Source organism: Haliaeetus albicilla, chromosome 7 (genome assembly GCF_947461875.1).
Source record: "Haliaeetus albicilla chromosome 7, bHalAlb1.1, whole genome shotgun sequence".
NCBI lineage: Eukaryota > Metazoa > Chordata > Aves > Accipitriformes > Accipitridae > Haliaeetus > Haliaeetus albicilla.
In genome coordinates, this window is record NC_091489.1 from 40,868,822 (window position 1) to 40,896,147 (window position 27,326).

Consider the following 27,326-nt stretch of genomic DNA (forward strand, 5'->3'; position numbering starts at 1 on the left):
GGACTATCTCTGTAGGTAAGTCAATGCCAAATACAACGTGGTGCTGGTTTCCTCAGTGCTACTGCAATACAAATAATAATTAGTACTTCTGAAGGGTAATTGTCATTGAGTCTTGACTTGGAGTTTTTAGCTGTATATCAGATCCAGGTGGAAGCGCAAGCTACTTCTCCACTGCATTTGACATGAAGTGCTCTGGCAATGGCCCATCACTCACAACTGCAAGGCTTTAAGGAAAGAAGGAAAAGAAAAAGGAAAAAAGCCAGCCAGGCTCTGCAGCTTTTTAGGGGAAAAAAAAAGGCATTAGAGTCTGACACGTGATTGTTGCTGATTCCCTGCTCCTCCCTAAGAGTTGCCCACCAATTGTGATGCCCCTGGCTACCTCCACTCCCGCATGCTAGCACTCACCTCCCAACACAACTTCAGAACCGAGAACAAGCATGATGGGGCTCCATTCCCTCGTGTTCAGGCACAGGCAGGACAAGCTGTTACTGAAATGCTCAAGTTTTATTATAGAAAATTCAGGAGAAGGTGAGGGAGTGGAGGAAAACACTCCATGGTTGCAAAGTGGCAGCTGCTGCTGCTTCACTTCCTCCACAGAGCTCACAGGTGTGCTGCATTTCTTGGCAATTGCCTCAGGCACTTTCCAGGGTCTGTCTCAACTTTAATGGCATTAAAATAAAAGGTTAGGAAGTGAGGCAGTGTGTATGGAAGGGTTAAAAGATGGAATTTTGGTCCGTGGATGAACACTAAGAAGTATATAACTAAGAAATGCACTCAGCACAGGGAACAGATAGTTTATTGTCTATTGTTTGAAATGCTGACCACGGGGATAAGGAGGTTGAGCAATGTTAGGGGAGGTAGTATGTGCAATAATGGAGGAATATGAGGCACCAGACCTTGCAGAAGTCCTGCTGTTGGGTAGAGCATAGTGGATGTGACTGATGGATTATGGTAATACGCCACATGCACAGAGCCCATGAACCAGTAGAAGGGATGGCTATGGCATGCGCAGCATGCCTGGCCACTGGGCGCATCTGCCATAAGCTCCCTATGTTGCAATCGAGGCGTGTTTTGGCACTCGTTGGCCACGAGTGTCGACACCTGTTCCTCCGCAAATTATAAAATACCGGGGTTTTCCAAAGAGCAGTGGGCAGGTGGACAGCAAGGTCACCGTTGCCTCTGTGGGGACACCCTCGTAAAGCTGGCGCCTACCAACTGCTGGGCTGAGCTTGCGGCGCAAGACGGCACAAGAACGTACAGATGGTTCATCTTCTTCACAGTCCTTGGGTCAGTAAGTTAATAGGTGTTTTTTTTTGTTTTGTAAGATACCCTTAGCGTAATGCATGTGTGTAGTTAATAAAATGCTTGCTTTTTCCCTTATAGTCAGTGTGTGTGTTTACCTTCTTGGGAATCCTCGAAACCACCCTAAAACAGGCAGTCATGCCCATCATTTACACCTTTGTTGACAACAGCAACTTGCATTTCTTGAAATGAACCTTTCCTGGTTTTGCCCCAAACTGGGGAGCAATTTTACTCCGGTCCACTCCAAAGAACACCTTAACTGTGGAAGTGGCGCTCCAACTCACTGATTTGCAATTGTGACACTTTCTTTTGAATTTCCTAAGGCACAAGCTAGCGGTGCTTCTCTGAAGTGAATGAGAACACTGCAGTTATCGATGGCCCTCCTCAGCCTCGAGATGCAGAAGGATGGAGGCTGAGATGGTCAGGGAGGGCTGCGGCCTTGCCTGCTCTCAAAAACTCAGCCCCAATTTGCTCTGCATACTGGTCCCATTGCACAACACATGCAACTGCAACTCTGCCCTTAACAGCTCATACGTCCATCCCCTTCCCCTGAACTAAGTGCCCTGCCAGCTACAGCTCAGTCCAAAGGTGAACCAGCATAAATCACTCCTACAGCAACACTGCCCCACCACCAAACTTGTCTCTGGAAACTGCCACCTGATGTCCCTGAGATTCCCCTTGCAAATAGCCAGGACCAACACACACAGCAAAAATTCCAATGGTTGCTGAAGGTTAAAATTGCATGTGCAGTGCATTTTTACTGGCCTCAGTGAAAGCAGAGTTGGGCAACAAAGTAGCTCAATGGGGAACAGGCAGTTGGAGAAAGCATTTTATTGGGTACCCCCAGCACTGAGTAGCTGGGCAAAGGGCAGGGACAGAAGCTGTTTTGGGACAGAGAGGAGGAATGTGTTCCTCCAGAGGCTGAGGTCCAGCAGCTTCCTCCCCCATGCAGGTGCTGAAAGAGAAGCATTCAGAACAGGGGAAACCACCTCAAAATCCCTGCTCTTGAGTACTTGTCCCCTGGCACGCACACAGCCTCAAAGGACACTTTGGGTGGCTGCAGAGCCCTTCCACTCCCCACAGCTGGTGCAGCAACATCAAGGTACAAAAAGTAGTTCTGAGACGTCTTTGGGAAGTCGTGTCATCTTAATGCAGAAGTGGAGCAGCTTCTGAAAATCTTGAGAACTGCAGAGAGCCAAGTACCTGCTCCAGAAGCACAGACAACCTCCCCAAAGGGCCAGGGATGCTTTAGGCTTCGCAGCCCCAAAGACAGGGACATCGCCTTCCCAGGAGTGCCTTTCGCTTGCCCCTTCTTCATCCCGATGCTGCTCCTCCTCTTGCTCACTCTTGCCTCGCTGTTCCACAAGACACCTCTTCTTTCTCTGCCAGCTGCTGCCAAGGAAGGAGGACATGGTTAAGGCCTGAAAAGCGCCAACTCCTCCACCTGAAGGAAACAGGGATCCCTACACCCCGCGAGGGAGCTCCCCAAGGCACCACCCAGCCACCACCCACCTGCCCGCAGAGGCCCCACCTCTGCAAAACCCTCCTACTTCACCTTGTCTCACCAAAGCGACGCACAGCAGAGTTCACGCCGGTGCTGGAGCTGGGCTCGGAGGCAGGCACCCTGGGCAAATCCAGCTGGGCATGCAAGGCAGCGGCCAAAGAGGCTGCACCCCTGCTTACAGGGGGCTCGAGCCGCTGCCTGAACTGCAAAGCGCCTGGGACTCCAGGGCACTGGCCGGGCCCTCACTTACAGGGCAGCCCTGGTCCCAAAGGCCCACGGAGGCTCCTTCTCTCTGATTCAGGGGCACCCTGACTCGCACCCCACTAACGGGGCGGTCACCCCACACAGGCTGCCAGCTGAGCACTATCAAGAGTGCTGGGCACTTTCTGCCCTGAAGGCAAGTGAATCGGCAGCAGTGGCTGGTGACTGTTGCAAGGGCTTTTCCTGGGAGGTTTTGGGGGCTTGGGCAGAAGAACTTCCAGAGGTGGGTTCCTCGTCACTTGGGACAAGCTGCCACTTCAAGGCAGAGCAGCTGGTTGGAGGGTGACTGGTGTTTGGGGCCTGCAAGTGGTGCTTGCTACCCTAAATCTGCTGCCTTGCCCTGCCGTGCCCTGGTCCCCTTGCTCTCTGCTCTCAGCCCCAGGAGCAGCTTGGGAGAAAGAGAACCATGGGGGAAGGCAGGAGGCTGGGGGCAAGGGGCCTGTTCTGGGCAAGCAGGGCCCATGTCCTGCCCAGGCAGCCCTGGTACTGGGAAGCCCTTTTATTGCCCTGAGCTGGGCCACTGCCCCAGAAGCAGGGCTGGGGCCTCTGCTCTTTAAATGTCCAGGCTGCTGGGCACCACACAGTGAGAAAAGTGGGTCTAAGGCGGCTGAGCCTGGGGGGGTAGAAGGGCGGAAGGATGGCCAGGGACCAGGGAACACTGTGGGGAGGTCCCTCCGAGGGCCAGCGTCCCTCTCTCCTCCAGGCAGAGGAGCTGGTGCTTAACTGCGCCCTCCTTCCTTGGCAGCAGCTCCCGGAAAAGAAAGAAAAAAGAGGCATCCATCGTGCGTGGAACCACGAGGCAAGAGCAAGCGAGAGGAGGAGGGGCAGGCTGAAGAAAGGGAGGGAGAAAGGCACTCTGGGCAAAGGGACCTCCCTGTCACCGGGGCTGTGGTCACACAAGAGCATTTTGGCGCTTTTGGGATGGTTTTTATGGGTCTGGGGGAGGTACTTGGCTCAGTGCTATTCCCTAGATTTTTAGAAGCCATTCCAATTCTGTGGTAAGAAGACACAACTTCAAAATCTTTGCCTCTGAAAGGCCAGGGCCAGGGCCACCCACCTGATTACAGGGGGTCCCTCCAAGCACCTCCCACCGAGCGCAGGGGGCACGCACAGCCCTACTTACAGGGCAGTCCCCCGCGGCTCGGCACACACTCCCAACAAGCCCCACGGAGCCCGAGGCTCCAACCTGCGCCCCAGTTACGGGCTGGCCGTCTTGGCTGCAGCACAACACCACGTCTTCAGGAGCCCAGGGAGCGACCTCGACCCCAACTGCGGGGAGATCGCCCCAGCCAAAAGCAGCGCCAAAGGCGGGACTGCGCCCTCCGGCACAGCGCTTCCTCAACCTGCACCCTCTAAAGGGCAAGGGAGGGCTCGCTCCTGGTACCTGGCTAGGGCAGCCTCCCCAGCCCTGCTTACAGGGAGGGCGGGCTGCTCCTGGGGACAGAGGGCTCCACGGCTCGTGACACACGCCCCGAGTACAGGGCTGTCACGCTGGCAGGTCACCAGCAGGACAGGCAGCCAGGCAGGCAGAGACCCAGGCCCGGACTACAGGCAGGTCGCGCTGCCCGCGCTACGACAAGGTGGCTTCGCTCTGTCCTTAGAAAGAAGGGGCAAGCCCGGACTCTCCTTCCACTTGCGGGCTCAGAGGGGACCCCCCACTGCTGCACAAAGCACTTCTTTCCCTCCTGGGAAGTTTAAACTAAACTAAGCTAACTAAGCTAAGCTAAGCTAAGCTAAGCTGCAGCGATGTTAACGGGGGCCTAAAGGACAAGCTCACTCGCTCACTCACACCGACAAAGACAAGGACACACAAAGAGAACTTCCCAGAAGAGAGAGAGAGCTCTGTGCAGTCAAGCTCTGGGGAGCCATCCCTACCCCCGAGCAGGAGAGGAGAGCCTCAGACCTGCCCCCTGGGCTGCATGGAGGCCAGAGGAGCCTCAACATGCCAAAGGGCTTCACGGGTGGCCAAAGGGCAAATGCCATGACACGCCCCAACTCCAGGGGGGTCACGCTGGCCAGGCTGCCAACAGGCAGAAAGCCGCCGGGGCCAGAGGAGGGGGGCACGCGGAAAAAGCCCTCCCCTGCTTACAGGGCGGGCTTGGGGTCCAGAGAGCTCCATTTCCCCCTCGGGTGCGGAGACGGTGGCTCTCACCCTCCTTACAGGGTTGCCACTCTCTCCGGGCAGCCTAACCATGGGGCAACATGGCAAAAGGCCAACGACCTGAGCCCTGGTTACAGGGAGGTCGTCCAGTGCAAAGCCAGCCAGGGCACCAAAGGCGCTGGCAATGTTTTTGTGTGACCACAGCCCCGGTGACAGGGAGGTCCCTTTGCCCAGAGCACCTTTCTCTTTCCCCCTCTTCAGCCCACCCCTCCTCCTCTCGCTCGCTCTTGCCTCGCAGTTCCACACAATGCCTTGTCTTTCTTGCCCAGGAGCTGCTGCCAAGGAAGGAGGGCACAGGCAAGCGCCAGCTCCTCCACCTGGAGGAGAGCGGGACGCCAGCCGCCGGAGGGAGGTCCCCACAGCACTCCCCGACCCCCAGCCATCCTTCCCCCCTCCTACCCTCTACCCCCCCGGGCTCACCCACCCTTCTCACCGCCATGGTGCCCAGTGGCCCGGAGGGAGGCAAAAGAGCAGAGGCCCCAGCCCTGCTTCCAGGGCAGCGGCCCAGCTCAAGGAAATAAAAAGGCTTCCCAGTGCCAGGACTGCCCAGGCAGGACCTGGGCCCCGCTTGCAGGCACATCCCCAATACCCAGAGGGGGCCCCTTCCCCCCAGCCTCCCGCCTTCCCCCGTGGTTCTCTTTCTCCCAAGCTGCTCCCAGGGCTCAGAGCAGAGAGAAAGAGAGCTAGGGCAGGGCATGCCCAGCCCCACTCATCTCAGCCTCTGAAAGGCCGGGGCCAGGGACACCTGCCTGCTTACAGGGGGTCCCTCCCAGCACCTCCCATTGAGCGCAGGGGATGTGTACAGCCCTGCTTATAGGGCAGTCCCCCTCGGCTTGGCATGCTCAAAAGCCCGTGGAGCCTGAAGCTCTGACCTGCGCTGGAATTATGGGCTGGCCATCCTGGCTGCAGCACAACAACACGTCTTCAGGAGCTCTACTTCCCCCCCAGGTGCAGAGATGGTGGCTCTCACCCTTCTTACGGGGTTGCCACTCTCTCCGGGCAGCCTAACCATGGGGCAACACGGCAAAAGGCCAACAAAAGCAAAGACCCAAGCCCTGGTTACAGGGAGGTCATCCTCCAGCACAAAGCCAGCCAGGGCACCACAGGTGCTGGCAACGCCCTTGTGTGACCACAGCCCCGGTGACAGGGAGGTCCCTTTGCCCAGAGTGCCCTTCTCTTTCCCCCACTTCAGTCTCCCGGGCTTCTTCCGCTCCTCTTCTCGCTCGCTCTTGCCTCGCAGTGCCACACGACGGATGCCTCCTCTGTCTGCTCCACCACCAGCTGCTGCATAGGCAGGAGGACGCCGTCAGGACCGAGGGACGCCGGCCCCGCAGGAAGCTCTCCACAGCACCACCCGAAGCCCGCCCATCCTCCCACACCTACCCCCTATACCTAAGCCCCCCTCCGCTACCCCCACCGGAAAAAGCCTCGCAGATCGGCTTTTCTCACCGAATCGGTGCTCCGGTGCTCCCTGCAAGGACGAGTGCCAAGTGCCCTCCGCTGCTCCGGGCTCCGCTCCTCTACCGCTCTCGGCGCGCGCTGGACCTCCGCACCTCCTGTGGCGATGGCTGACCGCGCCTCCGCGAGACGGCGCCTGAGCCCCGGCCCTCCCCACGGCGCTCCCAGACCCCCTAAAGGCGGTGGCCGACGCCCGCCCGCCCCGAGGCGATCGCAGACGCTCCCCACGAAGGCGGCGCCGACCCCGCCAGCCCGCCCGCCCCGAGGCGATCGCAGACGCTCCCCACGAAAGCGGCGCCGACCCCGCCAGCCCGCCCCCCCCGAGGCGATCGCAGACGCTCCCCACGAAGGCGGCGCCGACCCCGCCAGCCCGCCCGCCCCGAGGCGATCGCAGACGCTCCCCACGAAAGCGGCGCCGACCCCGCCAGCCCGCCCCCCCCGAGGCGATCGCAGACGCTCCCCACGAAGGCGGCGCCGACCCCGCCAGCCCGCCCGCCCCGAGGCGATCGCAGACGCTCCCCACGAAGGCGATGGCCGACGCCCGCCCCGAGGCGATCGCGGACCCTCCCCCGGCGGCGCCGACCCCCGCCCGCCCCTTCCCCAGGCGGGTCCCGCTCCTTCTCCCCTCAGGCGCCCGCTCTCCCCCTCACACAGGCGCGCGACACCTGTTCCCGCCCGCTCGCACCCCTGCCCCCGCCCCCGCGAGGCGCCCACGCGACGCCTGTTCCCGCCCGCCCCCGCGAGGCGCCCGCGCGACGCCTGTTCCCGCCGCAGCCCCCGCGCCTCGTTGCCCGCCCCGCAGCGGGGACTATCTGCGCGGTGCCGCGCTGCGGCGGAGCTCCGGGGGCTCCCGCCGGAGTCGGACCCGCTCCCCGGGCGGCGTGCGGGCGCCTCCCGGGGGCGGGGGCGGGCGGGAACAGGCGTCGCGCGGGCGCCTCGCGGGGGCGGGCGGGAACAGGCGTCGCGCGGGGGCGGGGGCGGGGGCGAGGGCGCGAGCGGGCGGGAACAGGCGTCGCGCGGGCGCCTCGCGGGGGCGGGGGCAGGGGTGCGAGCGGGCGGGAACAGGCGTCGCGGGGGCGGGGGCAGGGGCGCGAGCGGGCGGGAACAGGCGTCGCGCGGGCGCCTCGCGGGGGCGGGGCAGGGGCGCGAGCGGGCGGGAACAGGTGTCGCGCGCCTGTGTGAGGGGGAGAGCGGGCGCCTGAGGGGAGAAGGAGCGGGCGGGGGTCGGCGCCGCCGGGGGAGGGTCCGCGATCGCCTCGGGGCGGGCGTCGGCCATCGCCTTCGTGGGGAGCGTCTGCGATCGCCTCGGGGCGGGCGGGCTGGCGGGGTCGGCGCCGCTTCGTGGGGAGCGTCTGCGATCGCCTCGGGGGGGGCGGGCTGGCGGGGTCGGCGCCGCTTTCGTGGGGAGCGTCTGCGATCGCCTCGGGGCGGGCGGGCTGGCGGGGTCGGCGCCGCCTTCGTGGGGAGCGTCTGCGATCGCCTCGGGGCGGGCGGGCGTCGGCCACCGCCTTTAGGGGGTCTGGGAGCGCCGTGGGGAGGGCCGGGGCTCAGGCGCCGTCTCGCGGAGGCGCGGTCAGCCATCGCCACAGGAGGTGCGGAGGTCCAGCGCGCGCCGAGAGCGGTAGAGGAGCGGAGCCCGGAGCAGCGGAGGGCACTTGGCACTCGTCCTTGCAGGGAGCACCGGAGCACCGATTCGGTGAGAAAAGCCGATCTGCGAGGCTTTTTCCGGTGGGGGTAGCGGAGGGGGGCTTAGGTATAGGGGGTAGGTGTGGGAGGATGGGCGGGCTTCGGGTGGTGCTGTGGAGAGCTTCCTGCGGGGCCGGCGTCCCTCGGTCCTGACGGCGTCCTCCTGCCTATGCAGCAGCTGGTGGTGGAGCAGACAGAGGAGGCATCCGTCGTGTGGCACTGCGAGGCAAGAGCGAGCGAGAAGAGGAGCGGAAGAAGCCCGGGAGACTGAAGTGGGGGAAAGAGAAGGGCACTCTGGGCAAAGGGACCTCCCTGTCACCGGGGCTGTGGTCACACAAGGGCGTTGCCAGCACCTGTGGTGCCCTGGCTGGCTTTGTGCTGGAGGATGACCTCCCTGTAACCAGGGCTTGGGTCTTTGCTTTTGTTGGCCTTTTGCCGTGTTGCCCCATGGTTAGGCTGCCCGGAGAGAGTGGCAACCCCGTAAGAAGGGTGAGAGCCACCATCTCTGCACCTGGGGGGGAAGTAGAGCTCCTGAAGACGTGTTGTTGTGCTGCAGCCAGGATGGCCAGCCCATAATTCCAGCGCAGGTCAGAGCTTCAGGCTCCACGGGCTTTTGAGCATGCCAAGCCGAGGGGGACTGCCCTATAAGCAGGGCTGTACACATCCCCTGCGCTCAATGGGAGGTGCTGGGAGGGACCCCCTGTAAGCAGGCAGGTGTCCCTGGCCCCGGCCTTTCAGAGGCTGAGATGAGTGGGGCTGGGCATGCCCTGCCCTAGCTCTCTTTCTCTCTGCTCTGAGCCCTGGGAGCAGCTTGGGAGAAAGAGAACCACGGGGGAAGGCGGGAGGCTGGGGGGAAGGGGCCCCCTCTGGGTATTGGGGATGTGCCTGCAAGCGGGGCCCAGGTCCTGCCTGGGCAGTCCTGGCACTGGGAAGCCTTTTTATTTCCTTGAGCTGGGCCGCTGCCCTGGAAGCAGGGCTGGGGCCTCTGCTCTTTTGCCTCCCTCCGGGCCACTGGGCACCATGGCGGTGAGAAGGGTGGGTGAGCCCGGGGGGGTAGAGGGTAGGAGGGGGGAAGGATGGCTGGGGGTCGGGGAGTGCTGTGGGGACCTCCCTCCGGCGGCTGGCGTCCCGCTCTCCTCCAGGTGGAGGAGCTGGCGCTTGCCTGTGCCCTCCTTCCTTGGCAGCAGCTCCTGGGCAAGAAAGACAAGGCATTGTGTGGAACTGCGAGGCAAGAGCGAGCGAGAGGAGGAGGGGTGGGCTGAAGAGGGGGAAAGAGAAAGGTGCTCTGGGCAAAGGGACCTCCCTGTCACCGGGGCTGTGGTCACACAAAAACATTGCCAGCGCCTTTGGTGCCCTGGCTGGCTTTGCACTGGACGACCTCCCTGTAACCAGGGCTCAGGTCGTTGGCCTTTTGCCATGTTGCCCCATGGTTAGGCTGCCCGGAGAGAGTGGCAACCCTGTAAGGAGGGTGAGAGCCACCGTCTCCGCACCCGAGGGGGAAATGGAGCTCTCTGGACCCCAAGCCCGCCCTGTAAGCAGGGGAGGGCTTTTTCCGCGTGCCCCCCTCCTCTGGCCCCGGCGGCTTTCTGCCTGTTGGCAGCCTGGCCAGCGTGACCCCCCTGGAGTTGGGGCGTGTCATGGCATTTGCCCTTTGGCCACCCGTGAAGCCCTTTGGCATGTTGAGGCTCCTCTGGCCTCCATGCAGCCCAGGGGGCAGGTCTGAGGCTCTCCTCTCCTGCTCGGGGGTAGGGATGGCTCCCCAGAGCTTGACTGCACAGAGCTCTCTCTCTCTTCTGGGAAGTTCTCTTTGTGTGTCCTTGTCTTTGTCGGTGTGAGTGAGCGAGTGAGCTTGTCCTTTAGGCCCCCGTTAACATCGCTGCAGCTTAGCTTAGCTTAGCTTAGCTTAGTTAGCTTAGTTTAGTTTAAACTTCCCAGGAGGGAAAGAAGTGCTTTGTGCAGCAGTGGGGGGTCCCCTCTGAGCCCGCAAGTGGAAGGAGAGTCCGGGCTTGCCCCTTCTTTCTAAGGACAGAGCGAAGCCACCTTGTCGTAGCGCGGGCAGCGCGACCTGCCTGTAGTCCGGGCCTGGGTCTCTGCCTGCCTGGCTGCCTGTCCTGCTGGTGACCTGCCAGCGTGACAGCCCTGTACTCGGGGCGTGTGTCACGAGCCGTGGAGCCCTCTGTCCCCAGGAGCAGCCCGCCCTCCCTGTAAGCAGGGCTGGGGAGGCTGCCCTAGCCAGGTACCAGGAGCGAGCCCTCCCTTGCCCTTTAGAGGGTGCAGGTTGAGGAAGCGCTGTGCCGGAGGGCGCAGTCCCGCCTTTGGCGCTGCTTTTGGCTGGGGCGATCTCCCCGCAGTTGGGGTCGAGGTCGCTCCCTGGGCTCCTGAAGACGTGGTGTTGTGCTGCAGCCAAGACGGCCAGCCCGTAACTGGGGCGCAGGTTGGAGCCTCGGGCTCCGTGGGGCTTGTTGGGAGTGTGTGCCGAGCCGCGGGGGACTGCCCTGTAAGTAGGGCTGTGCGTGCCCCCTGCGCTCGGTGGGAGGTGCTTGGAGGGACCCCCTGTAATCAGGTGGGTGGCCCTGGCCCTGGCCTTTCAGAGGCAAAGATTTTGAAGTTGTGTCTTCTTACCACAGAATTGGAATGGCTTCTAAAAATCTAGGGAATAGCACTGAGCCAAGTACCTCCCCCAGACCCATAAAAACCATCCCAAAAGCGCCAAAATGCTCTTGTGTGACCACAGCCCCGGTGACAGGGAGGTCCCTTTGCCCAGAGTGCCTTTCTCCCTCCCTTTCTTCAGCCTGCCCCTCCTCCTCTCGCTTGCTCTTGCCTCGTGGTTCCACGCACGATGGATGCCTCTTTTTTCTTTCTTTTCCGGGAGCTGCTGCCAAGGAAGGAGGGCGCAGTTAAGCACCAGCTCCTCTGCCTGGAGGAGAGAGGGACGCTGGCCCTCGGAGGGACCTCCCCACAGTGTTCCCTGGTCCCTGGCCATCCTTCCGCCCTTCTACCCCCCCAGGCTCAGCCGCCTTAGACCCACTTTTCTCACTGTGTGGTGCCCAGCAGCCTGGACATTTAAAGAGCAGAGGCCCCAGCCCTGCTTCTGGGGCAGTGGCCCAGCTCAGGGCAATAAAAGGGCTTCCCAGTACCAGGGCTGCCTGGGCAGGACATGGGCCCTGCTTGCCCAGAACAGGCCCCTTGCCCCCAGCCTCCTGCCTTCCCCCATGGTTCTCTTTCTCCCAAGCTGCTCCTGGGGCTGAGAGCAGAGAGCAAGGGGACCAGGGCACGGCAGGGCAAGGCAGCAGATTTAGGGTAGCAAGCACCACTTGCAGGCCCCAAACACCAGTCACCCTCCAACCAGCTGCTCTGCCTTGAAGTGGCAGCTTGTCCCAAGTGACGAGGAACCCACCTCTGGAAGTTCTTCTGCCCAAGCCCCCAAAACCTCCCAGGAAAAGCCCTTGCAACAGTCACCAGCCACTGCTGCCGATTCACTTGCCTTCAGGGCAGAAAGTGCCCAGCACTCTTGATAGTGCTCAGCTGGCAGCCTGTGTGGGGTGACCGCCCCGTTAGTGGGGTGCGAGTCAGGGTGCCCCTGAATCAGAGAGAAGGAGCCTCCGTGGGCCTTTGGGACCAGGGCTGCCCTGTAAGTGAGGGCCCGGCCAGTGCCCTGGAGTCCCAGGCGCTTTGCAGTTCAGGCAGCGGCTCGAGCCCCCTGTAAGCAGGGGTGCAGCCTCTTTGGCCGCTGCCTTGCATGCCCAGCTGGATTTGCCCAGGGTGCCTGCCTCCGAGCCCAGCTCCAGCACCGGCGTGAACTCTGCTGTGCGTCGCTTTGGTGAGACAAGGTGAAGTAGGAGGGTTTTGCAGAGGTGGGGCCTCTGCGGGCAGGTGGGTGGTGGCTGGGTGGTGCCTTGGGGAGCTCCCTCGCGGGGTGTAGGGATCCCTGTTTCCTTCAGGTGGAGGAGTTGGCGCTTTTCAGGCCTTAACCATGTCCTCCTTCCTTGGCAGCAGCTGGCAGAGAAAGAAGAGGTGTCTTGTGGAACAGCGAGGCAAGAGTGAGCAAGAGGAGGAGCAGCATCGGGATGAAGAAGGGGCAAGCGAAAGGCACTCCTGGGAAGGCGATGTCCCTGTCTTTGGGGCTGCGAAGCCTAAAGCATCCCTGGCCCTTTGGGGAGGTTGTCTGTGCTTCTGGAGCAGGTACTTGGCTCTCTGCAGTTCTCAAGATTTTCAGAAGCTGCTCCACTTCTGCATTAAGATGACACGACTTCCCAAAGACGTCTCAGAACTACTTTTTGTACCTTGATGTTGCTGCACCAGCTGTGGGGAGTGGAAGGGCTCTGCAGCCACCCAAAGTGTCCTTTGAGGCTGTGTGCGTGCCAGGGGACAAGTACTCAAGAGCAGGGATTTTGAGGTGGTTTCCCCTGTTCTGAATGCTTCTCTTTCAGCACCTGCATGGGGGAGGAAGCTGCTGGACCTCAGCCTCTGGAGGAACACATTCCTCCTCTCTGTCCCAAAACAGCTTCTGTCCCTGCCCTTTGCCCAGCTACTCAGTGCTGGGGGTACCCAATAAAATGCTTTCTCCAACTGCCTGTTCCCCATTGAGCTACTTTGTTGCCTAACTCTGCCCGGGCAGGGGCAGGGAAGGGGGCGCGGGCGGGGATGAGCAACCGCCACTGCGGGGCTGCAACGATAGCCCACGTGCATTACGGGGAGAGCGGCCGCGTCGTGAGAAGTGCTGCCGTGGCGGGTGGGCCAGGGAACCTTGCTCTGGGCCAGGTGTCCCCGCCCGCACAGCGCCGGCCCGGGGCCGTCGGCGGCGCGGCAGGAGCGCTGCCCCCGGGAAGAGCGCGCTCACGGCCTCCCGCGCAGGCGGTGTGGAGGCGCGCGCCCGTGCCCACACCCAGCATGGCGGCCGGCAGTTTCGGCACCACTGTCGTTTCGTGCGCTGGCGGCAGGGAGCGGGCGCTCGGCTTCCCGTACTCGACATGGCCGCCAAAGGGGCCCGGCAGCGGCTGCGGGCTGGAGGTTGTGGGGAGTCGGCCCGGCCGCGGCCGGAGGCCGCGGAGGAAGCGCGCCTGGAGTAGGTGTCGGAACGGGCGGCGGGGCCGCGGGGAGCCGGGGCCGGGCTGCAGCGGGCGCCGGGCGCCTCCCCCCTTCCGCGGGCGGCGCGCGGCCGTGGTCTACGCGGGGGCGGGTTCTGCAGCCGTTACTCGGGCGCGCTCGCAGCTGTCCTTCGGGGCCCGGCAGCCCCAGCGCCGGCGGGGTGATGTCAGCTGCGAGCACCCGCCCAGGTATTTCCTTGCGGCTGGGGTTTTACGTTGCCAAGGTACCCACAGCCCCGAGCGAACCCCGCATCGGGTGGCCGCGGTGGGTGCCCAGCCGAGTTAGCGTGTGTTGTGGAAGTGGGTCTGCCGTCGGTGGAGCTGCTCCGGGCCTGCGGTAGCGAGTGCGTGGCCTCGCTCTCTGTTGTTGGGGGCAGGAGGGCGAGGTCCTGGGGGGCTGTCTTGCAGCGGCGGGTTAAGCACTCAGGGCCGTTGCTGCGGTGTGGTGAGGGGGGGTGATGGTGCTTCCTTGGGATGGGACTGGCATCCCCCAAAGAAGGCAGTGAATGAAAGACTCATCTGTACTTACACGGTGCTTAAATGAGAGATGCAAATATGCTTGTCAGTTCTTTGCCTACTGTCACATTGCTAGTATAGATCTTGTTACTGAGTCTTCTTGGTGCGTATTTGTATTTTTTCTTTGCACTAGATCATCTGGGAGCAAAGCAGGACAAGTTTGGGCCCCTGAAGGATCAACAGCTTTCAAGTGTCTCATCTCAGCCAGGTTCTGTGCAGCTCTCTTAAGTAACATCTCTGATTGTGATGAGACGTTTAACTATTGGGAACCGGTAAGGGGCTTGCTTTCCTTGGAGATACTTGGGAATTTGTAGTTGGCCTGTGCAAATGCAGATTTATCTAGAACCTTGTGCTAATCTCTGTGTTTCAAAGAGAAATTTTCTTACTCAAGAATTCAGAGATGGGAAATGCAGAACTGTCTGCTCTGTGTGATGCATATTATTTATTTAATCTCTGTTATAGACACACTACCTCGTTTATGGAAAGGGGTTTCAGACATGGGAATACTCTCCAGCCTATGCTATCCGCTCCTATGCTTACCTGTGGCTTCATGCCTTACCAGCCTTGTTCCATGCTAGAGTTCTACAAACTAACAAGGTAAATCAGATGTGTGAAAGCTTCTTTTGTGAATAAACTTGCCTTTAGTCTGTGTTGAACAGCTGCTTTTTTTGTTGTCAGAGGTAAGAGAATTAGTGTTTACAAAATGCTAAGTTGTTTACCAACACTAACTTCCCTGTAAGGAATTGCAAGGGTTTGTGAGCTGACTCAACAGGATCCAAGGAAAAGTGGCTGGGAAATTGCAGGGAAATGCTGTTAGGCTCTGGGTTGATTGAGAACTTGTCCCAGAGGGGCTGGTAGCTCCTTGGCCCTTTGAGTGTGTGCAGGCCTGGGGACAGTTACCTGGCAGCCATGGGCTCTCATTCACCCCTGTGAGTTTCACCCTGATGCTTTAGAAGGCCGTATTGTTTTCTATGCCAGCTATTAATGACCATTTTGATTTTTTTTCAATAAACTATAAAAAATAAATTAGTATTTTGCAAGGGATATTGCAAACTGAACTCACAGATGTAAAAGAAAAAGCACAGAACGTGCATTCTGCTTGGGTATCCACTGCCATACTTGGCATGTTTCTGCACAACATAAGGGGTAGTTTTGGTAGGTTCAGTGGACTGTGTTCACTTTTTGTATTGTAAAGGACTTCACCGTTAGAGGGCTAGGCTTTGAGCTGCCAGGATCTTCAGCATCCCTTGGTGTGGGATCTGGGTCTAGAAGAATAGGCTCATTCAGCACTGCCAAACTTGCTCCATCCTGTTCAGAACTTTGTTCTTGGGATGGACTTGTTAGTAATAGATGCATAAGCTTCATTGCAAACCTTGTTCAGGCTGAGTGTGTCTCCTAGGTTCTCATCTTCTATTTCCTCCGATGCTTCCTGGCCTTCCTGAGCTGCATTTGTGAACTCTACTTTTACAAGTGAGTATTTAGAAGCTGTCTACAGTGAATGTTTTGGAGCAGTGTGAGTAGCATGTTCAGTTACTGCCACAGGAAATACACTCTGAAGCTCATGTGTAGATGCATCTGGTAAATTGGGCTACTTCACAGTGAACCTTGACAATATGTGTTCTCATGATAACTTAATGAAATATTGGTCAGAATTCCACTGTTAGGACAAAATTGTATTCTCAGATGTGCCACCCACATCTCCACTCCAGCATTTTGTTGACTACGCTCATTTTCTCAATGATGACAGCAAGCGGGGTGGGAGTGTTGTAAACTGAGCTCTGCTGGAGGAGAGACTGGTGCTGTGGTTGCTTATCATAGTGAATTTTAGTGGAATACATTGATTGTTGCTGTCTGTAATGTATCTGCCAGTGGTGTTTACATCCACCAAAAGCAGTAGCCTGAACATACAGTTATCTTGTCTAAGCTAGATTTTTATTCTTACCTGCTGCCTCTGCATTTGTGGCTTTCAAACTATTACCTTGCATGACTTTTCTCTTGGCAATAGTCTGTTTTTAAGAATGTGACCTGTGGCTTTTTGCATAATGGCATTTTGTGAGGGGTGAAAATCTTAGGTAGATTGATGTTGCTATAGCAGTGCAGACTCCCTGAGATTTGCACAGGTGCAACTGACACTGGTAGAAGCCAAGTCTCTTCTAGAGTTTTGCACTAGTGTAACTTACGAGGATCAGAAATCCCAGGCCAGAAGCAGTCAAACTGCTCTTCAGGTTGCCTTCAGTGGCTGAGTAATGGGAATAACCCACCTTAAAGCTCTCAGGATGCTCCATGGATTGTTTGTGGTTCTGCGTGTGTTGGGTACTGTTCTTTGATATACTGAGGATATTTTTGTGGTATCTAATTCTCTCTTGCTTCCTTAGGGCTGTGTGCAAGAAGTTTGGGCTACATGTGAGCCGGCTGATGTTGGCCTTCTTAGTACTCAGCACTGGGATGTTTTGCTCATCTGCAGGTAAGTGTGCTTAGCAATGATACTAACAATTACTTTGTCCATAGAAACCAAAGACAGGTCCAGAAAGAAGAAAATCCACAGCACTAAAATACCTCTCTAGCAATTGTTTGTTGTATTCTGCTGCAGGTGTTTCTCATGGCAGGTGTGATGACAGAATAAGTGTTGATTCAAATTATGTTTCCTGCATCATCACTCTCTTGTATCTTTCAATTTCCAGGGTGTGTTTGTTTCTATTGTTGCCTCCAGTGTCTCTGCAATGGGCCGTGCCTTTTAAACAGGGTCTTGGCCTACCTCCCTTGAATGTATTTTAATCCAAGGAAGGAGGGTCATATTTTGGCATTGTCATTTGCATTTGTGTCCTGTCCCCTCTGGCTGGTTGTACCCATTTGCCAACCACTGTAAGACTTATAAATCATCTGCTGTAGATATTGAGTAAAGTGCAAAGAGAGACTTTGAGCAAGGGTGTTCTGTATTGTGTGCATACAGAAACTTAAAGGGGAGTACCACAACTTATGAATGCTGAGATTTCCTATTTTACCCTTTTTATGTTTATGGTGAGTGGGGAAAGGACTTTCCCTTCATTGTTTTTGCAGTGTCTTACGTCTTCTCATTTTTCACTTACTTCCCACCAGTCTCTGCCTAGTTGTTTCAGAGACTGTACCCGGTCAGCTCACATTTTCTGCTGTCATTTGAGCAGGTTAATTTTTTTCAGCCTAGCAGAATTTAGGGGGTGCAGCGTTACAAGTGGTAAGCCTGGATAAGCCTGGATGCTGTCAACTGGTTACCACTGCTGAGTGCCACTGAGAAAAGAGGCCTTCATACTTAAAGAAAGTATTTCTCATCTTGGCAGAACAAGAAAAATAATCCTTTTTTTTTTTTTTTTCTCCTTTCACTGAAATGAGAATCTCCAGTATAGCATCCCAGCTCCAATGGAGTGAATGAGAGATGATTAGCCTTATCTTGGTCTCGTGCAGTTCTCCTCTTGTAGGAAAATTGTGCTAACCCTTTCTTTCCTTGTGTTGCAGCTTTCCTCCCAAGCAGTTTCTGCATGTACACCACGGTGATTGCCATGACTGGCTGGTATATGGACAAGACCTCTGTAGCAGTGCTGGGGGTGGCCGCTGGAGCCCTTCTAGGCTGGCCCTTCAGTGCAGCTCTTGGGTAAGAAGAGGAAGGTTCAGGAGTTTTGCGCTTTGACAAATGTTTCTTGCCTGATTGGGGAGAATGTAGGGGCTGGAGAGCTGGAGGAAGAAACTAGCAGGGACTGAGCTGCCAGCCTAGTCCAGGATTATTGCTACAGGCTTCCATAGCCTGATTTCTTTGCTTTTGAAGAACCTAGGTTGGGAAGATTCCTGACCCTAATACACTGAGAGTAAAACCTGAGTTGGATGACTGGAATATGGAGTGGAAGCAGAGCCCAGTGAAGTGATGGTTCTCTTCCAGCTACTGCCCCGCTTGCTTTGAAGGGGCAGGAAAACCTGCAGTGGGGAAATACAAAGTCTCCAGTTGATACCTGGTCTCTCTTTCAGGCTTCCTATTGCCTTTGACTTGTTGATACTGAAGCAGAGGTGGAAAAGTTTCCTAAACTGGTGTGTGGTGTCATTGATCCTGTTTTTGGTAAGTGCCTGTAACAATGCAAAGAGGGAATGGATTGGGCTTGCAATAGAAGGGGTGGGTTCCATTAAGAAAATCACATGGAGCTTTTGGGCAGTCCAGCCAAAAGCTTCTGGCACTTTAAATAATAGATGCTTTCTTCCAGGTGCCCTTGGTAGTTGTGGACAGCTATTACTATGGGAAGCTGGTAGTTGCACCTCTCAACATTGTTTTATACAATGTCTTCACCTCTCATGGACCTGATCTTTATGGTGAGTTTAAGATAACAGGACAGGAAGGGAGTCGTCATTTTTCTTGCTACTGTCTTGCTACCGTCTTGCTACCGTGACCCACCAGGTCTCGATTGCCAATCCTTTTTCTGACGTACTCTAAAGCAAAAGCAGCCTGCAAGCTCCAAAGGGCTGCAGTTCCAGCTTTTTGCCGCAGGATGTCTCTGTCGAGCTGGGAATCCGCAGGCCATTGTCGGATTTCTCAGCGCTGTGAGTTAGGCTGCTTTTGTTCACTTTCAAGTTCTGTAAACCGTCGTGAGATGTCTTCGCGACACAGCAGAGAACTGTTAGTAGCAAACCTGCCTGGATGCTATGCGAGTGCAGTGGGCACAAGTGATACATGTGTGTGTTTGTCAGCTTTAATGGAGTTCTTGGCTGTTCCTCACAATCAGGGTGCAGAACCCTAGGAAAGTGGGTAACAGTGCAGAATCCATAGTTCTTTCGGTTCACATCGGGTCTCTGCAGACTTCCTGAGTACATGCTGTGCCTTGGGAGTCTTCTTGCTTATTGGCAGTATATGGCCTGGATTTTTCTGGCAAGCAGAATCTGAGGTTACCATAAAGACATTTAATCTGCAGGCAAGTCATCTGCCTACGAGGGGTTCCCTGGTACTGGCCATTTAGGATACTGGTGTGAACCTTGATGGCAGTGCTGTGTTGTTTGTTTGGGAGCTGCCACTGCATTAGTTATTCATGTCATGTACTTCTAGAGCTGAAGAGTAGAAAAGTATTATATTTCTAGTAGGGCTTCAGAGGGGCTGGCGGAGACTTCAGGGGAGCTTAGGGTGCAGGATCCCTGCGTCATCTCTGTCATCTACTTAAGTCCTGTCGAGATATTCTAGGAAGGATTCAGCAGTTTTTACCAGCAAGGCTTTCTCTGGCAGTGCCCTGCAGGCCGTATTTGTTGGTTCATTTGAAGGGCTGTTTTGGGTGGTGATTTGTTACTTGTGCAGTGGCACAGCAGGGAAACAGCTGCATTGCCATGGTTCTTCATCTCTGCAGGAAGGCTCTGAAGTCTGTTGCTGTGAAATTTCTGTAAGTAAACTCCAGGGTCTGTCTCTGATAGGTTTTGGCATAGGCTTGTGGCTGACCTTTTCCACACTGGTGCATAAGTTGTTTCCAGAACCTCCAGGGACCAATCTATTCTGAAGTGTTTTATTCATATGACATCCTCAGGCTAGTAAAAGAGCCTGCTTGAAATTGCTCTTTAATGCAATGTGGCCAGGACAATGCTGTGTGTTTAGAGTGCTTCAAAACACTTGGGAAAAATAACACTACCAGGGGAGATGAAAGGCTGGCCAGTCACTTTTGGCTTTGGAGCTGGGATTTCCCAACTTTCACATGATGGGAGCAGGAACTACTGGAGGCTGCAGAGTCATCAACCGATATCATCTTCAATGTAAGCATGACAGTGTTTTTCCTTTTGCCTGCAGACTGGAGTTCTGGAGACAAGGTTCAATCTTCTTCTGGGTAAATACAGTCTGTGCAATGAATATTTCCCTGGGGTGATTAGGTTTCTACAGCCAAGGGAAAGTAGTTTCTAAGTGTATAGCCCTAAGCCTGATTCTGAGGCTTTGGGAAGTTTTTGTCTACATATGTTCTAAGAACGCACAATTTGTGACAATTTTTGTCCCACTTCCTGTGATCAGAGCCTTGCTGTGACTTGCAGTGTGATGGCACTTTGGGAAGCTTTCTTCAGCTTGGGCAGAATATGCAGGAGCTGTTTATATGACACCTTGCTCTGTTGAGTCCTGGTTCTTAAATAGAGTGAAAATAAATGAAATGCAGAAAACAGACTGTTTATTATATTAGCATTGAATCAGACTTTCTTAGAATGAGGGCTGTGACTCACGATCAAATTATTGTGGCTTAGTGACTGCTTAACAGCTGAGCTACAGTTCGTGTCTGCATGCAGGCTTTTAGCCTGTGACAAACGTAGAGTGGGGCATCTTAGCTTAAGCCTATTTTACAACTCCTCTGTTTTGTCCTGAGCTGCCCTCACCATTGCTGTGGTCAAGCTGCAGCATGGTAGCTTGTTAAGTTCTGTTAACTTGCGTGTGAGTTTGATTTCTAGAATTGCTGCCAGAGCCTGTTGCAGAGCACAAAGTTCAGACCAGTTTCTGGCTCTGTGTCTTGACAGTGCTTCCAGTTGCTTCTCCCCATGGAATTATAGTGCCCTGAACTGACTGGGACACAGTGTTCTTCTCACTGCTTTCATCAGTCTCTCCTACAGCCCACACCTGCTCAGGTCTAGCATGTGGGATGCTTGCAGGAAATTAAATCTTCTGTCATGGTCTGAAGGCGATGCTGTGGAAGCACGTTCCCATCAGTACTGTGCATGGAGAGTTCTTCAGTGTCCCTCCCTGCTTGAAAGACATTGTTCCAGGCCAGGACTTGTATGCAATGGGGTTGGTTGTTTTTTTTTACGTTGCAGTTCTTTCTCAGATCACCTTGAGTCATTGTGGATAACAAGAATAAAAGCATTTTGCCCTGGGAGGCATTGAGACTGAATGCCTCTGAATGGGTGAGTCATCACAGTGACCAAGCCTATTGCTTTTTGCCTGGTGTCTGTGAATTATTTAACTTGCCTGTGTAGTGCACTGTTCTTCTTTCATATTTTTTTTCCTCTTTTGTTTTTTCTCCTCACCCAGAGAAGAAAATCCCTCATTGGAGAAGGAGGGGAGGTTCCAGTGCTTAGTTCTTAAGGGCAATTAAGTCACACTGCAAAAAAATCTGAGAAAGTAGCCTTTTTGTTAAAACTGTGCTTCAGACCTCCTTATTAGCAGAGTCCCTCAGGACACCTCTGGGCCTTTAAGGCTGTATCTGGATTGTGGAGGAGGTGTGCTTCATGAAGTGTGTTTCATTCCTGACTCCCAGGCTACCAATCAGAGACAGACTAGAGAGAGCCATAGTTAATTTCCATAGCAGCCAGGGCAGGTAGAAGATTGACAGTATGGTCTCTGGTACTTATCTTTAAAGATTTGGCTGTTCTGTGCAGCTTAACTGTAGCCAGAAAACACTGGAGGGTAGCAGATTATATCAGTTTAAAAAGCTTTCTATCTCATCCCAGCATCTTCTATGATAAAGTGGGCTGTTGTTTATAGCAGTGGGAGTGGGGAAGCAGGCTACGGAACCCAGTTCCAGTCCTTTTTATATAAGGAGAAGCCTTAGTGCTCCACAGAAGTAGTTACTAGAGTAGCCTAACCAGTGTTAACCCTGCTGTAAGTCTTTAGAAACCTGTACTATTGCCTTAGAAGAGAATCTGGAGGCAGCAGGGCTGGGAAGAAACCAAAGCCCCCTTTACACACATGTCCACTGGAAGATTTACAGTGTGATACCCCAGACTGCCTCAGATTTTCCTTCACAGACATATCCCAGTCAGCAGCCCTGATTTCTAGGAAGGGTACTCCCTTCAGTCCTAAAATGATCTGCGTTCTGCATGTGTTCAAGATCTGTTACAGTGATTTTTTAGAATTGCAGTCCTTAAATAGGGAGAGTCATCAACAGAGTCTAGAGAAGGAGAAAGGGACATTGGCACTGTTGCAGTGTTGCTGTACAGATAACTCTGTCATGTCCATCACTTGACATGATCTTTCAATCTACCATATCCCATGTTCAGCCTTTCACAGGCTGAGGATTGTGCTCATGTGGGATTTGCAAGAATTATGATGCAGGTGGAGGGAGAGAGAAGGTGAATTTCTAATAATTCACTCCCTTAAGGCCCCCTACTCCCCAAAATCCAAATCTGTAATTACTATTTGCTTTCAGTGCTAATAGCTAAAGGTTTCCTAAATGAACCTCAGTTGCTTGGACTTGGCCTTAGTAACTCCAGCGACATGTTTCTGACTGGTGCAGCTTCTAATCATATTTAGCTGTAGGAGCTGCAGAGGTTTTGGGTTTTCCTTGCTGCTTTTCAGTTGTCTGATTAATTTCAACATGGACCCTATTTAAGTGGCTCTGATTGCAGGAAATTGCTGCGGCATGTGACACATGTCACAACAGTGCAGTGATTAAAGCCCCCGCGTGTCATTTACTGACTGATTGAGCTAATCACACTGAGAGACTGGCAAGTGTGTGGAGAGGAACTGGCATTCCTTATTGTTCAGGATTTTAAGCATCCTGAATTAAGAGTCCAAATAAATGACAGTTGGCCTGGAATTTCTTTCAATTTACATCCTTCAAAGCTTGCAACCAATAGCCAAGTATGTCATGTTAGGAATCAGAGTTGGCTTGCTCCTGTTTGAAGTTACACTGTAAGAACAAATTGAAGTAGGGACACTTTAAACAGTGTTGATTCTAAGGAGGTGCCAAAACTAGCATCTGGGTGAACTTTAGTGGCAGAGTCTTTTGTTGGGGTGAAGTGTGAATGTGAACTCTTTTTCTTGTTCCTTTTTAGTAGATTTTCTATTTCTGCCAACATGGATTATACGTCATCACTCTAGAATTATAATAATCTCTTACTAACATTGTGTGTTTTTGTGTTATTCCTCTGGAACTTCTTTGCAATTAGAAAGAATTAATTTGGAGTCAAATTTCCTAGTTTTATAAGTTTCCACCTCTACTTTCTTGCTGTGTAGGCTTTCTTAATGCAAGTGTGAATTCACAGAACTCTGCTGGACAAGGCTGACTGTTAGAGTGGCTTGTGATTCATGAGCAGCAGATGTGAAATTGACTATGACCCAGTGAAAAAGGAAGGAGAAAAATAACTTCTGAAAAGGAAGACAATGAAGTTTCTTGGGCAGACATGATTGTGAGATACTCTAGTACCTTTGTATGGCTTTTGACTAACTCTCATACCGCTGTTAGGCAGTTTTATGGGTGAGGGGCAGAACCATGATACTGCTTCGATCGAGATGGCTCAAGCTCATTCCATGGGGCTGCATCCTTTGTCCAGCTGCAAGATCTTCTGTCCACAGCCTTCCCATTCTTTGGTTCCAATATGCTTGCAATGGGGAGAATTGATGCCTGCTGCTGATTATTTCAGTCTGTGTCAGGGAGAGAAGGAACGAAGCTGCTGTTACACCTAGATCTCATACATGCTTGTATTTAAAAACAGTTGTTTCCTTTTATCATCCTTTAGGTACAGAACCCTGGTCCTTCTATTTTATCAACGGCTTTCTGAATTTCAACGTGGCATTTATTTTGGCACTGCTTGTGCTGCCACTGACTTGTCTCATGGAGTGTCTGCTTCAGAAATTTCATGGTGAGTGTAAGACAGCTGTGAGAGCCAAGCACAGAGGGCCCAGATCTCAACCTTGTTACTAAAGGGAGGGCTTACCTGCCAAAGCAGCTTTTCTTTATTGGAAGTGAAACTAGGTTCAAGGAAGGTCTTCGGAGTAATAGGAAAGTTCCTAGAGCTTGTTACTCAGTTCAGTATTGACCCCACAATGAAGTTGCTGTGTAGAAAGAACAGGCAGTGAGATGAATCTACTTACGTGTTGTCTGCAAAAGGGCAGAAACATGTTTTTCTCTTTAAGGATGATTCCTGTATTCCTTGCCTCTACCTCAAGAAGAACAGTATGTTATCAGGGCTGAACTATCCATACCCAGAGTAAGTTTAACAAGTTGTATGGTACATAACCTTCAGCCAGCCATGCAAAGGCATTAGAAATAGCCCCGTCAGAAATCTTAAGGGGGAAAGAAACTATGTACCCATTGTTGTTTCCATCTTATCTGCAGCTGGAAATGGTAGCCTTTAGAGTTATTTGGGGAACCTTTTGCTGGCTCTTCCATTGTTACTTTTTTTATACCACTGCCAGAATGTTTTCTGCAGCAGCTTGAGAGAACGGAGTTACTTCCTTTTTGATTGTTGCGGCCGAGTCTACAAATAGGCATCCTCTGGTCTCTGCTGCTGCTGCCAGTATTGGGATTGAACCTGGACTCTTCTGTGCACTGTGAAGGGCCACTCTTCAGCTTGCAGGACTGAGCCCTGACAGGACAGTCTTGCTACCCTATGCTTTGGAAAGTGTTCCCGTAGGTGTGGATATACTGAGAGTAGAGAAAGGAGGAACCAGAATATTCCCTACTTCACATTGAGCTTTCTCTTAAATAAGATGACATCAGTTTAAACACATGACATTTGGCAAGTAACTCTAGAGAGGAAAAAGGTGTTGAGGACGTGTGAATTCTTCTCTGCCCTTTTCCTAAGGAAGATTCATTAAGCGTCAGCAGCAGTCTCCAAATTCATCAGTCCAGTTAGTGCTTTGCTCTCTGATTTTTTTTACTGAATACAAGAAACAATAACATTATAATCCCTGCTGAAAATGTATGTTAACACATATTTGCTTATATCTGTTCCTTGGATATGACTGACATACTGTCAGAAACCAGTAAAAGCTCAGTAGGAGATCCTGTAAATGCAAGATTTCCTGCTGTTCACTTGGTGTTCTTGTACTTAACAGCAGGAGCAATTCTGCCAAGTGCTTTGTTCTTATTGTCTGTGAAATGCCGTTAGCTTAAATGTTTAACTCTGCTGTTGGGAGTAGCAAGAGGACAGAAAAGGGACTGAAAATTGTCAGGCACTGTAGAACCCTCCTCAGTGTGACTAAAATTCAGGGTAATTGTTGTTATTTTTGAAGCAGTTATTTCCTCCATTAAGCAGAAGGTGCCCAAGAGACCTCTCATGCTGTTATTTTTGTAATGAAGCAATGAAGGTTGTGGAAACTTCAGTCGCTAAACAACCATTTGTAAGTGGAAGGGTAGGTCTAGAGAGATCCTTTCTGATCTTTGTATGTCTAGCATAATATACAGCAGGAAATCTAGTACTCCTGACTGCCCGTTTAGACATGTCAGTTCTGGATGGATTTTGTCTCTTGCTTGAATTCAGTAATGCAGTCCCTTATTTTCTGCTTTTGGTCTTCTAAAGTCTGTTGAAATTGTTATATGGTAGGAATCTACAAAAATTCTCTCATCAAAATTCTATATTGACTGTTTGGACATGCTACCTGGGTTTTAGCAACATGGCTGCTCAGAACATGGTGTGTTTGTGTCTGAAGGCAATGGTTTGGGTCTGAATAATAGGCTTTTGAATGTGAGATATGATTCTGCAAGAGGGGGAATAGGATAAACCCCTCATTCTTACATTACTTCTTTGCTGAGTGTTTGTTTCTTTCAGTTCAGAATCTGGGCCGTCCCTACTGGCTGACACTAGCTCCTATGTACATTTGGATCATGATTTTCTTCAGTCAGCCCCACAAAGAAGAGAGGTTTCTCTTTCCCATCTATCCCCTCATCTGTCTCTGCGGTGCTGTGGCTCTGTCTGCTCTTCAGGTAAGTTTTAGTGGAACATGTTTTTTTAATGAGCTCATACCTTTAGGAAGTGTAACTGCTGGCTGACTTCTTTAACGTTGCTTACCAAAATTTGGGAACATCTGCAGAATATGTGCATCTGTGACACAATCTACAGTGATTACACAGTTCAGGACTGTCCTATGCATAACTTTTGATCATCGACTTTAATCTGTTAGCTGGTACAGTTTTCATTTTTGAACCATTTTTCATGGATAGGTATTGAGACGCTGGAAGCAAAATCCATAGCTGTACTAATACTGAAGTGTGTGTGTGTGTTGCCGATTTTACAAATTAAACTATAATCTTCCTGTACAGGTTGATTGAGAGTATGTGGAAAACTGTTAGCCCTCTGTAAGATGTGATGTAAAAGCAAAAATATTTGGGATTTCCCTCCTGAGCGTTGTACAGAATGAGCTCATGTAATAATCTTGGACTTCAGTGCAGACTGCTTAACAGCCCAGCAAAAAAAGATCAAATTTCATGGCTTTATAAGGTGATCACATTAGGAGCTTGTCCAGGATTGTATGAAGTGATAAATGGTTGAGAATATTTCCTTGCCACTAATTATTTCATGATGACTTTGAGTTGTTCTCCTATCCCAAGCAGGAATTTCTGGTGAGCACCAGTTGTGATGTTGTTGTGCCAATACAACACAGCATCCAAGAGATGTCATGAGGATCAGTAACTTGCTTATAGCATTGTGCCTCCTTTGTCTGTTGTTAAGCTTTAAGGGGCAGGAATGTGTGTGTGTAGGAAATGCATTTTGTTGTATCCTATTAGGAATCACTGATTTGAAAAAGGAAAAGTGATCTTGTTTAGGCATCGGGAAATTGCATTGGACATTTGGCAAAGCCAAAAATTGGATGTTTTGTTAATATCACTTGAGACACTTCATAGAGTAAAGCACTAATATAGGTTGATATAAACCTTCCCAAAGCTCAAAATTATTCATACTTCATCTGTTAAAGAGGAGCAGGAATGCAGTCATTAGTCCCCGTTAGAGCCTGTTCCATCTGTTTGGCCTCATTCTGCTATTACTCTTCTGTCCTGCTATGCACCACTGCTGGCTGTTCCTGTCCTGGGCTCCCCACCAGCATTGCCTGCACCCCTCAAATCACTCTCACTCTTCCACTGGTCAGTTACTATTCTGACTGTTGATCTCCCATCACTGCTGATGCCTTGCAGTGCTAAGCTGGAGCAGCCCAGATGGGTTTCAGTCCTTGCATTTGTACAGGATCAAGCTCTGTAATGTCAGCAGTTTTATGGCACTGACTGAGAATTGCTATGTGCTGTCAGAACATTCATCAGAGGGCAATGGTTTAGGACCTTTGCCAAATATAGCTGTAGGAAAATCTAGTGTATATTTCTGCCCTGCATATTTTAACACTGCTTGATGACATTTTGTCCAGTATTTAGTATCCAGCTGAGAATTTAGAATTCATTGCCCACTAGTAGTACAAGCTTGTCAGAGTCTACTCCTCCAAACCATGTGGACCTGGCTGTTACGAGAAAAATGCAAACAAGACAAGAGGAACAGAAACCAGATTAGGATAGGAAGTGAATAATCACTCCCGCAGAAAGGCAAAGCAGGAGGGAGGGACCAAGCCAAGTATTGGATGTAGTTCCTCCTGGATATTCCCAGAAATGCTTTTCAAATTAGAAAACCCTAAGGGGCTTTTCTTTCAACATTTTCGGGGTGGCGTGTGTTTAAAGGT

General features: G+C 53.0%; 1 protein-coding gene and 2 long non-coding RNA genes across 9 annotated transcripts in view; 2 read left to right on the top strand and 1 right to left on the bottom strand.

Moving 5' to 3' along the window:
- Nucleotides 1-2,118: 2,118 nt before the first annotated feature.
- Nucleotides 2,119-6,954, bottom strand: LOC138686179 (uncharacterized). Of its 2 annotated transcripts, none has more exons than XR_011325537.1 (3): nt 6,678-6,954; nt 2,868-6,512; nt 2,119-2,694 (listed from the first exon to the last, which is right to left on the bottom strand). It is a non-coding gene; the product is annotated as an uncharacterized lncRNA (long non-coding RNA). The 2 variants fall into 2 exon arrangements; XR_011325536.1 differs by having other exon boundaries at nt 2,119-2,691; nt 2,858-6,512; nt 6,678-6,953.
- A 1,151-nt stretch (nt 6,955-8,105) lies between these two features.
- Nucleotides 8,106-12,941, top strand: LOC138686180 (uncharacterized). 2 transcript variants are annotated; one of them, XR_011325539.1, is made up of 3 exons: nt 8,106-8,382; nt 8,548-12,192; nt 12,366-12,941. It is a non-coding gene; the product is annotated as an uncharacterized lncRNA (long non-coding RNA). The 2 variants fall into 2 exon arrangements; XR_011325538.1 differs by having other exon boundaries at nt 8,107-8,382; nt 8,548-12,202; nt 12,369-12,941.
- A 289-nt stretch (nt 12,942-13,230) lies between these two features.
- ALG9 (ALG9 alpha-1,2-mannosyltransferase) overlaps nt 13,231-27,326 on the top strand; it is a 56,247-nt gene continuing 42,151 nt past the window's right edge. For 2 of the 5 annotated variants that reach the window (XM_069787995.1, XM_069787998.1), the window contains exons 1-10: nt 13,605-13,724; nt 14,109-14,247; nt 14,438-14,572; nt 15,375-15,445; nt 16,351-16,439; nt 17,465-17,600; nt 17,969-18,056; nt 18,199-18,304; nt 23,402-23,524; nt 25,436-25,590. In XM_069787995.1, coding sequence (XP_069644096.1) covers nt 13,624-13,724; nt 14,109-14,247; nt 14,438-14,572; nt 15,375-15,445; nt 16,351-16,439; nt 17,465-17,600; nt 17,969-18,056; nt 18,199-18,304; nt 23,402-23,524; nt 25,436-25,590 — 1,143 coding nt within the window. In that variant the 5' untranslated portion in view covers nt 13,605-13,623. Of the gene's footprint in view, nt 13,438-13,604; nt 13,725-14,108; nt 14,248-14,437; nt 14,573-15,374; nt 15,446-16,350; nt 16,440-17,464; nt 17,601-17,968; nt 18,057-18,198; nt 18,305-23,401; nt 23,525-25,435; nt 25,591-27,326 lie in introns of those variants that run through there. The other 3 variants (XM_069788000.1, XM_069787997.1, XM_069787999.1) reach the window with 3 other exon arrangements.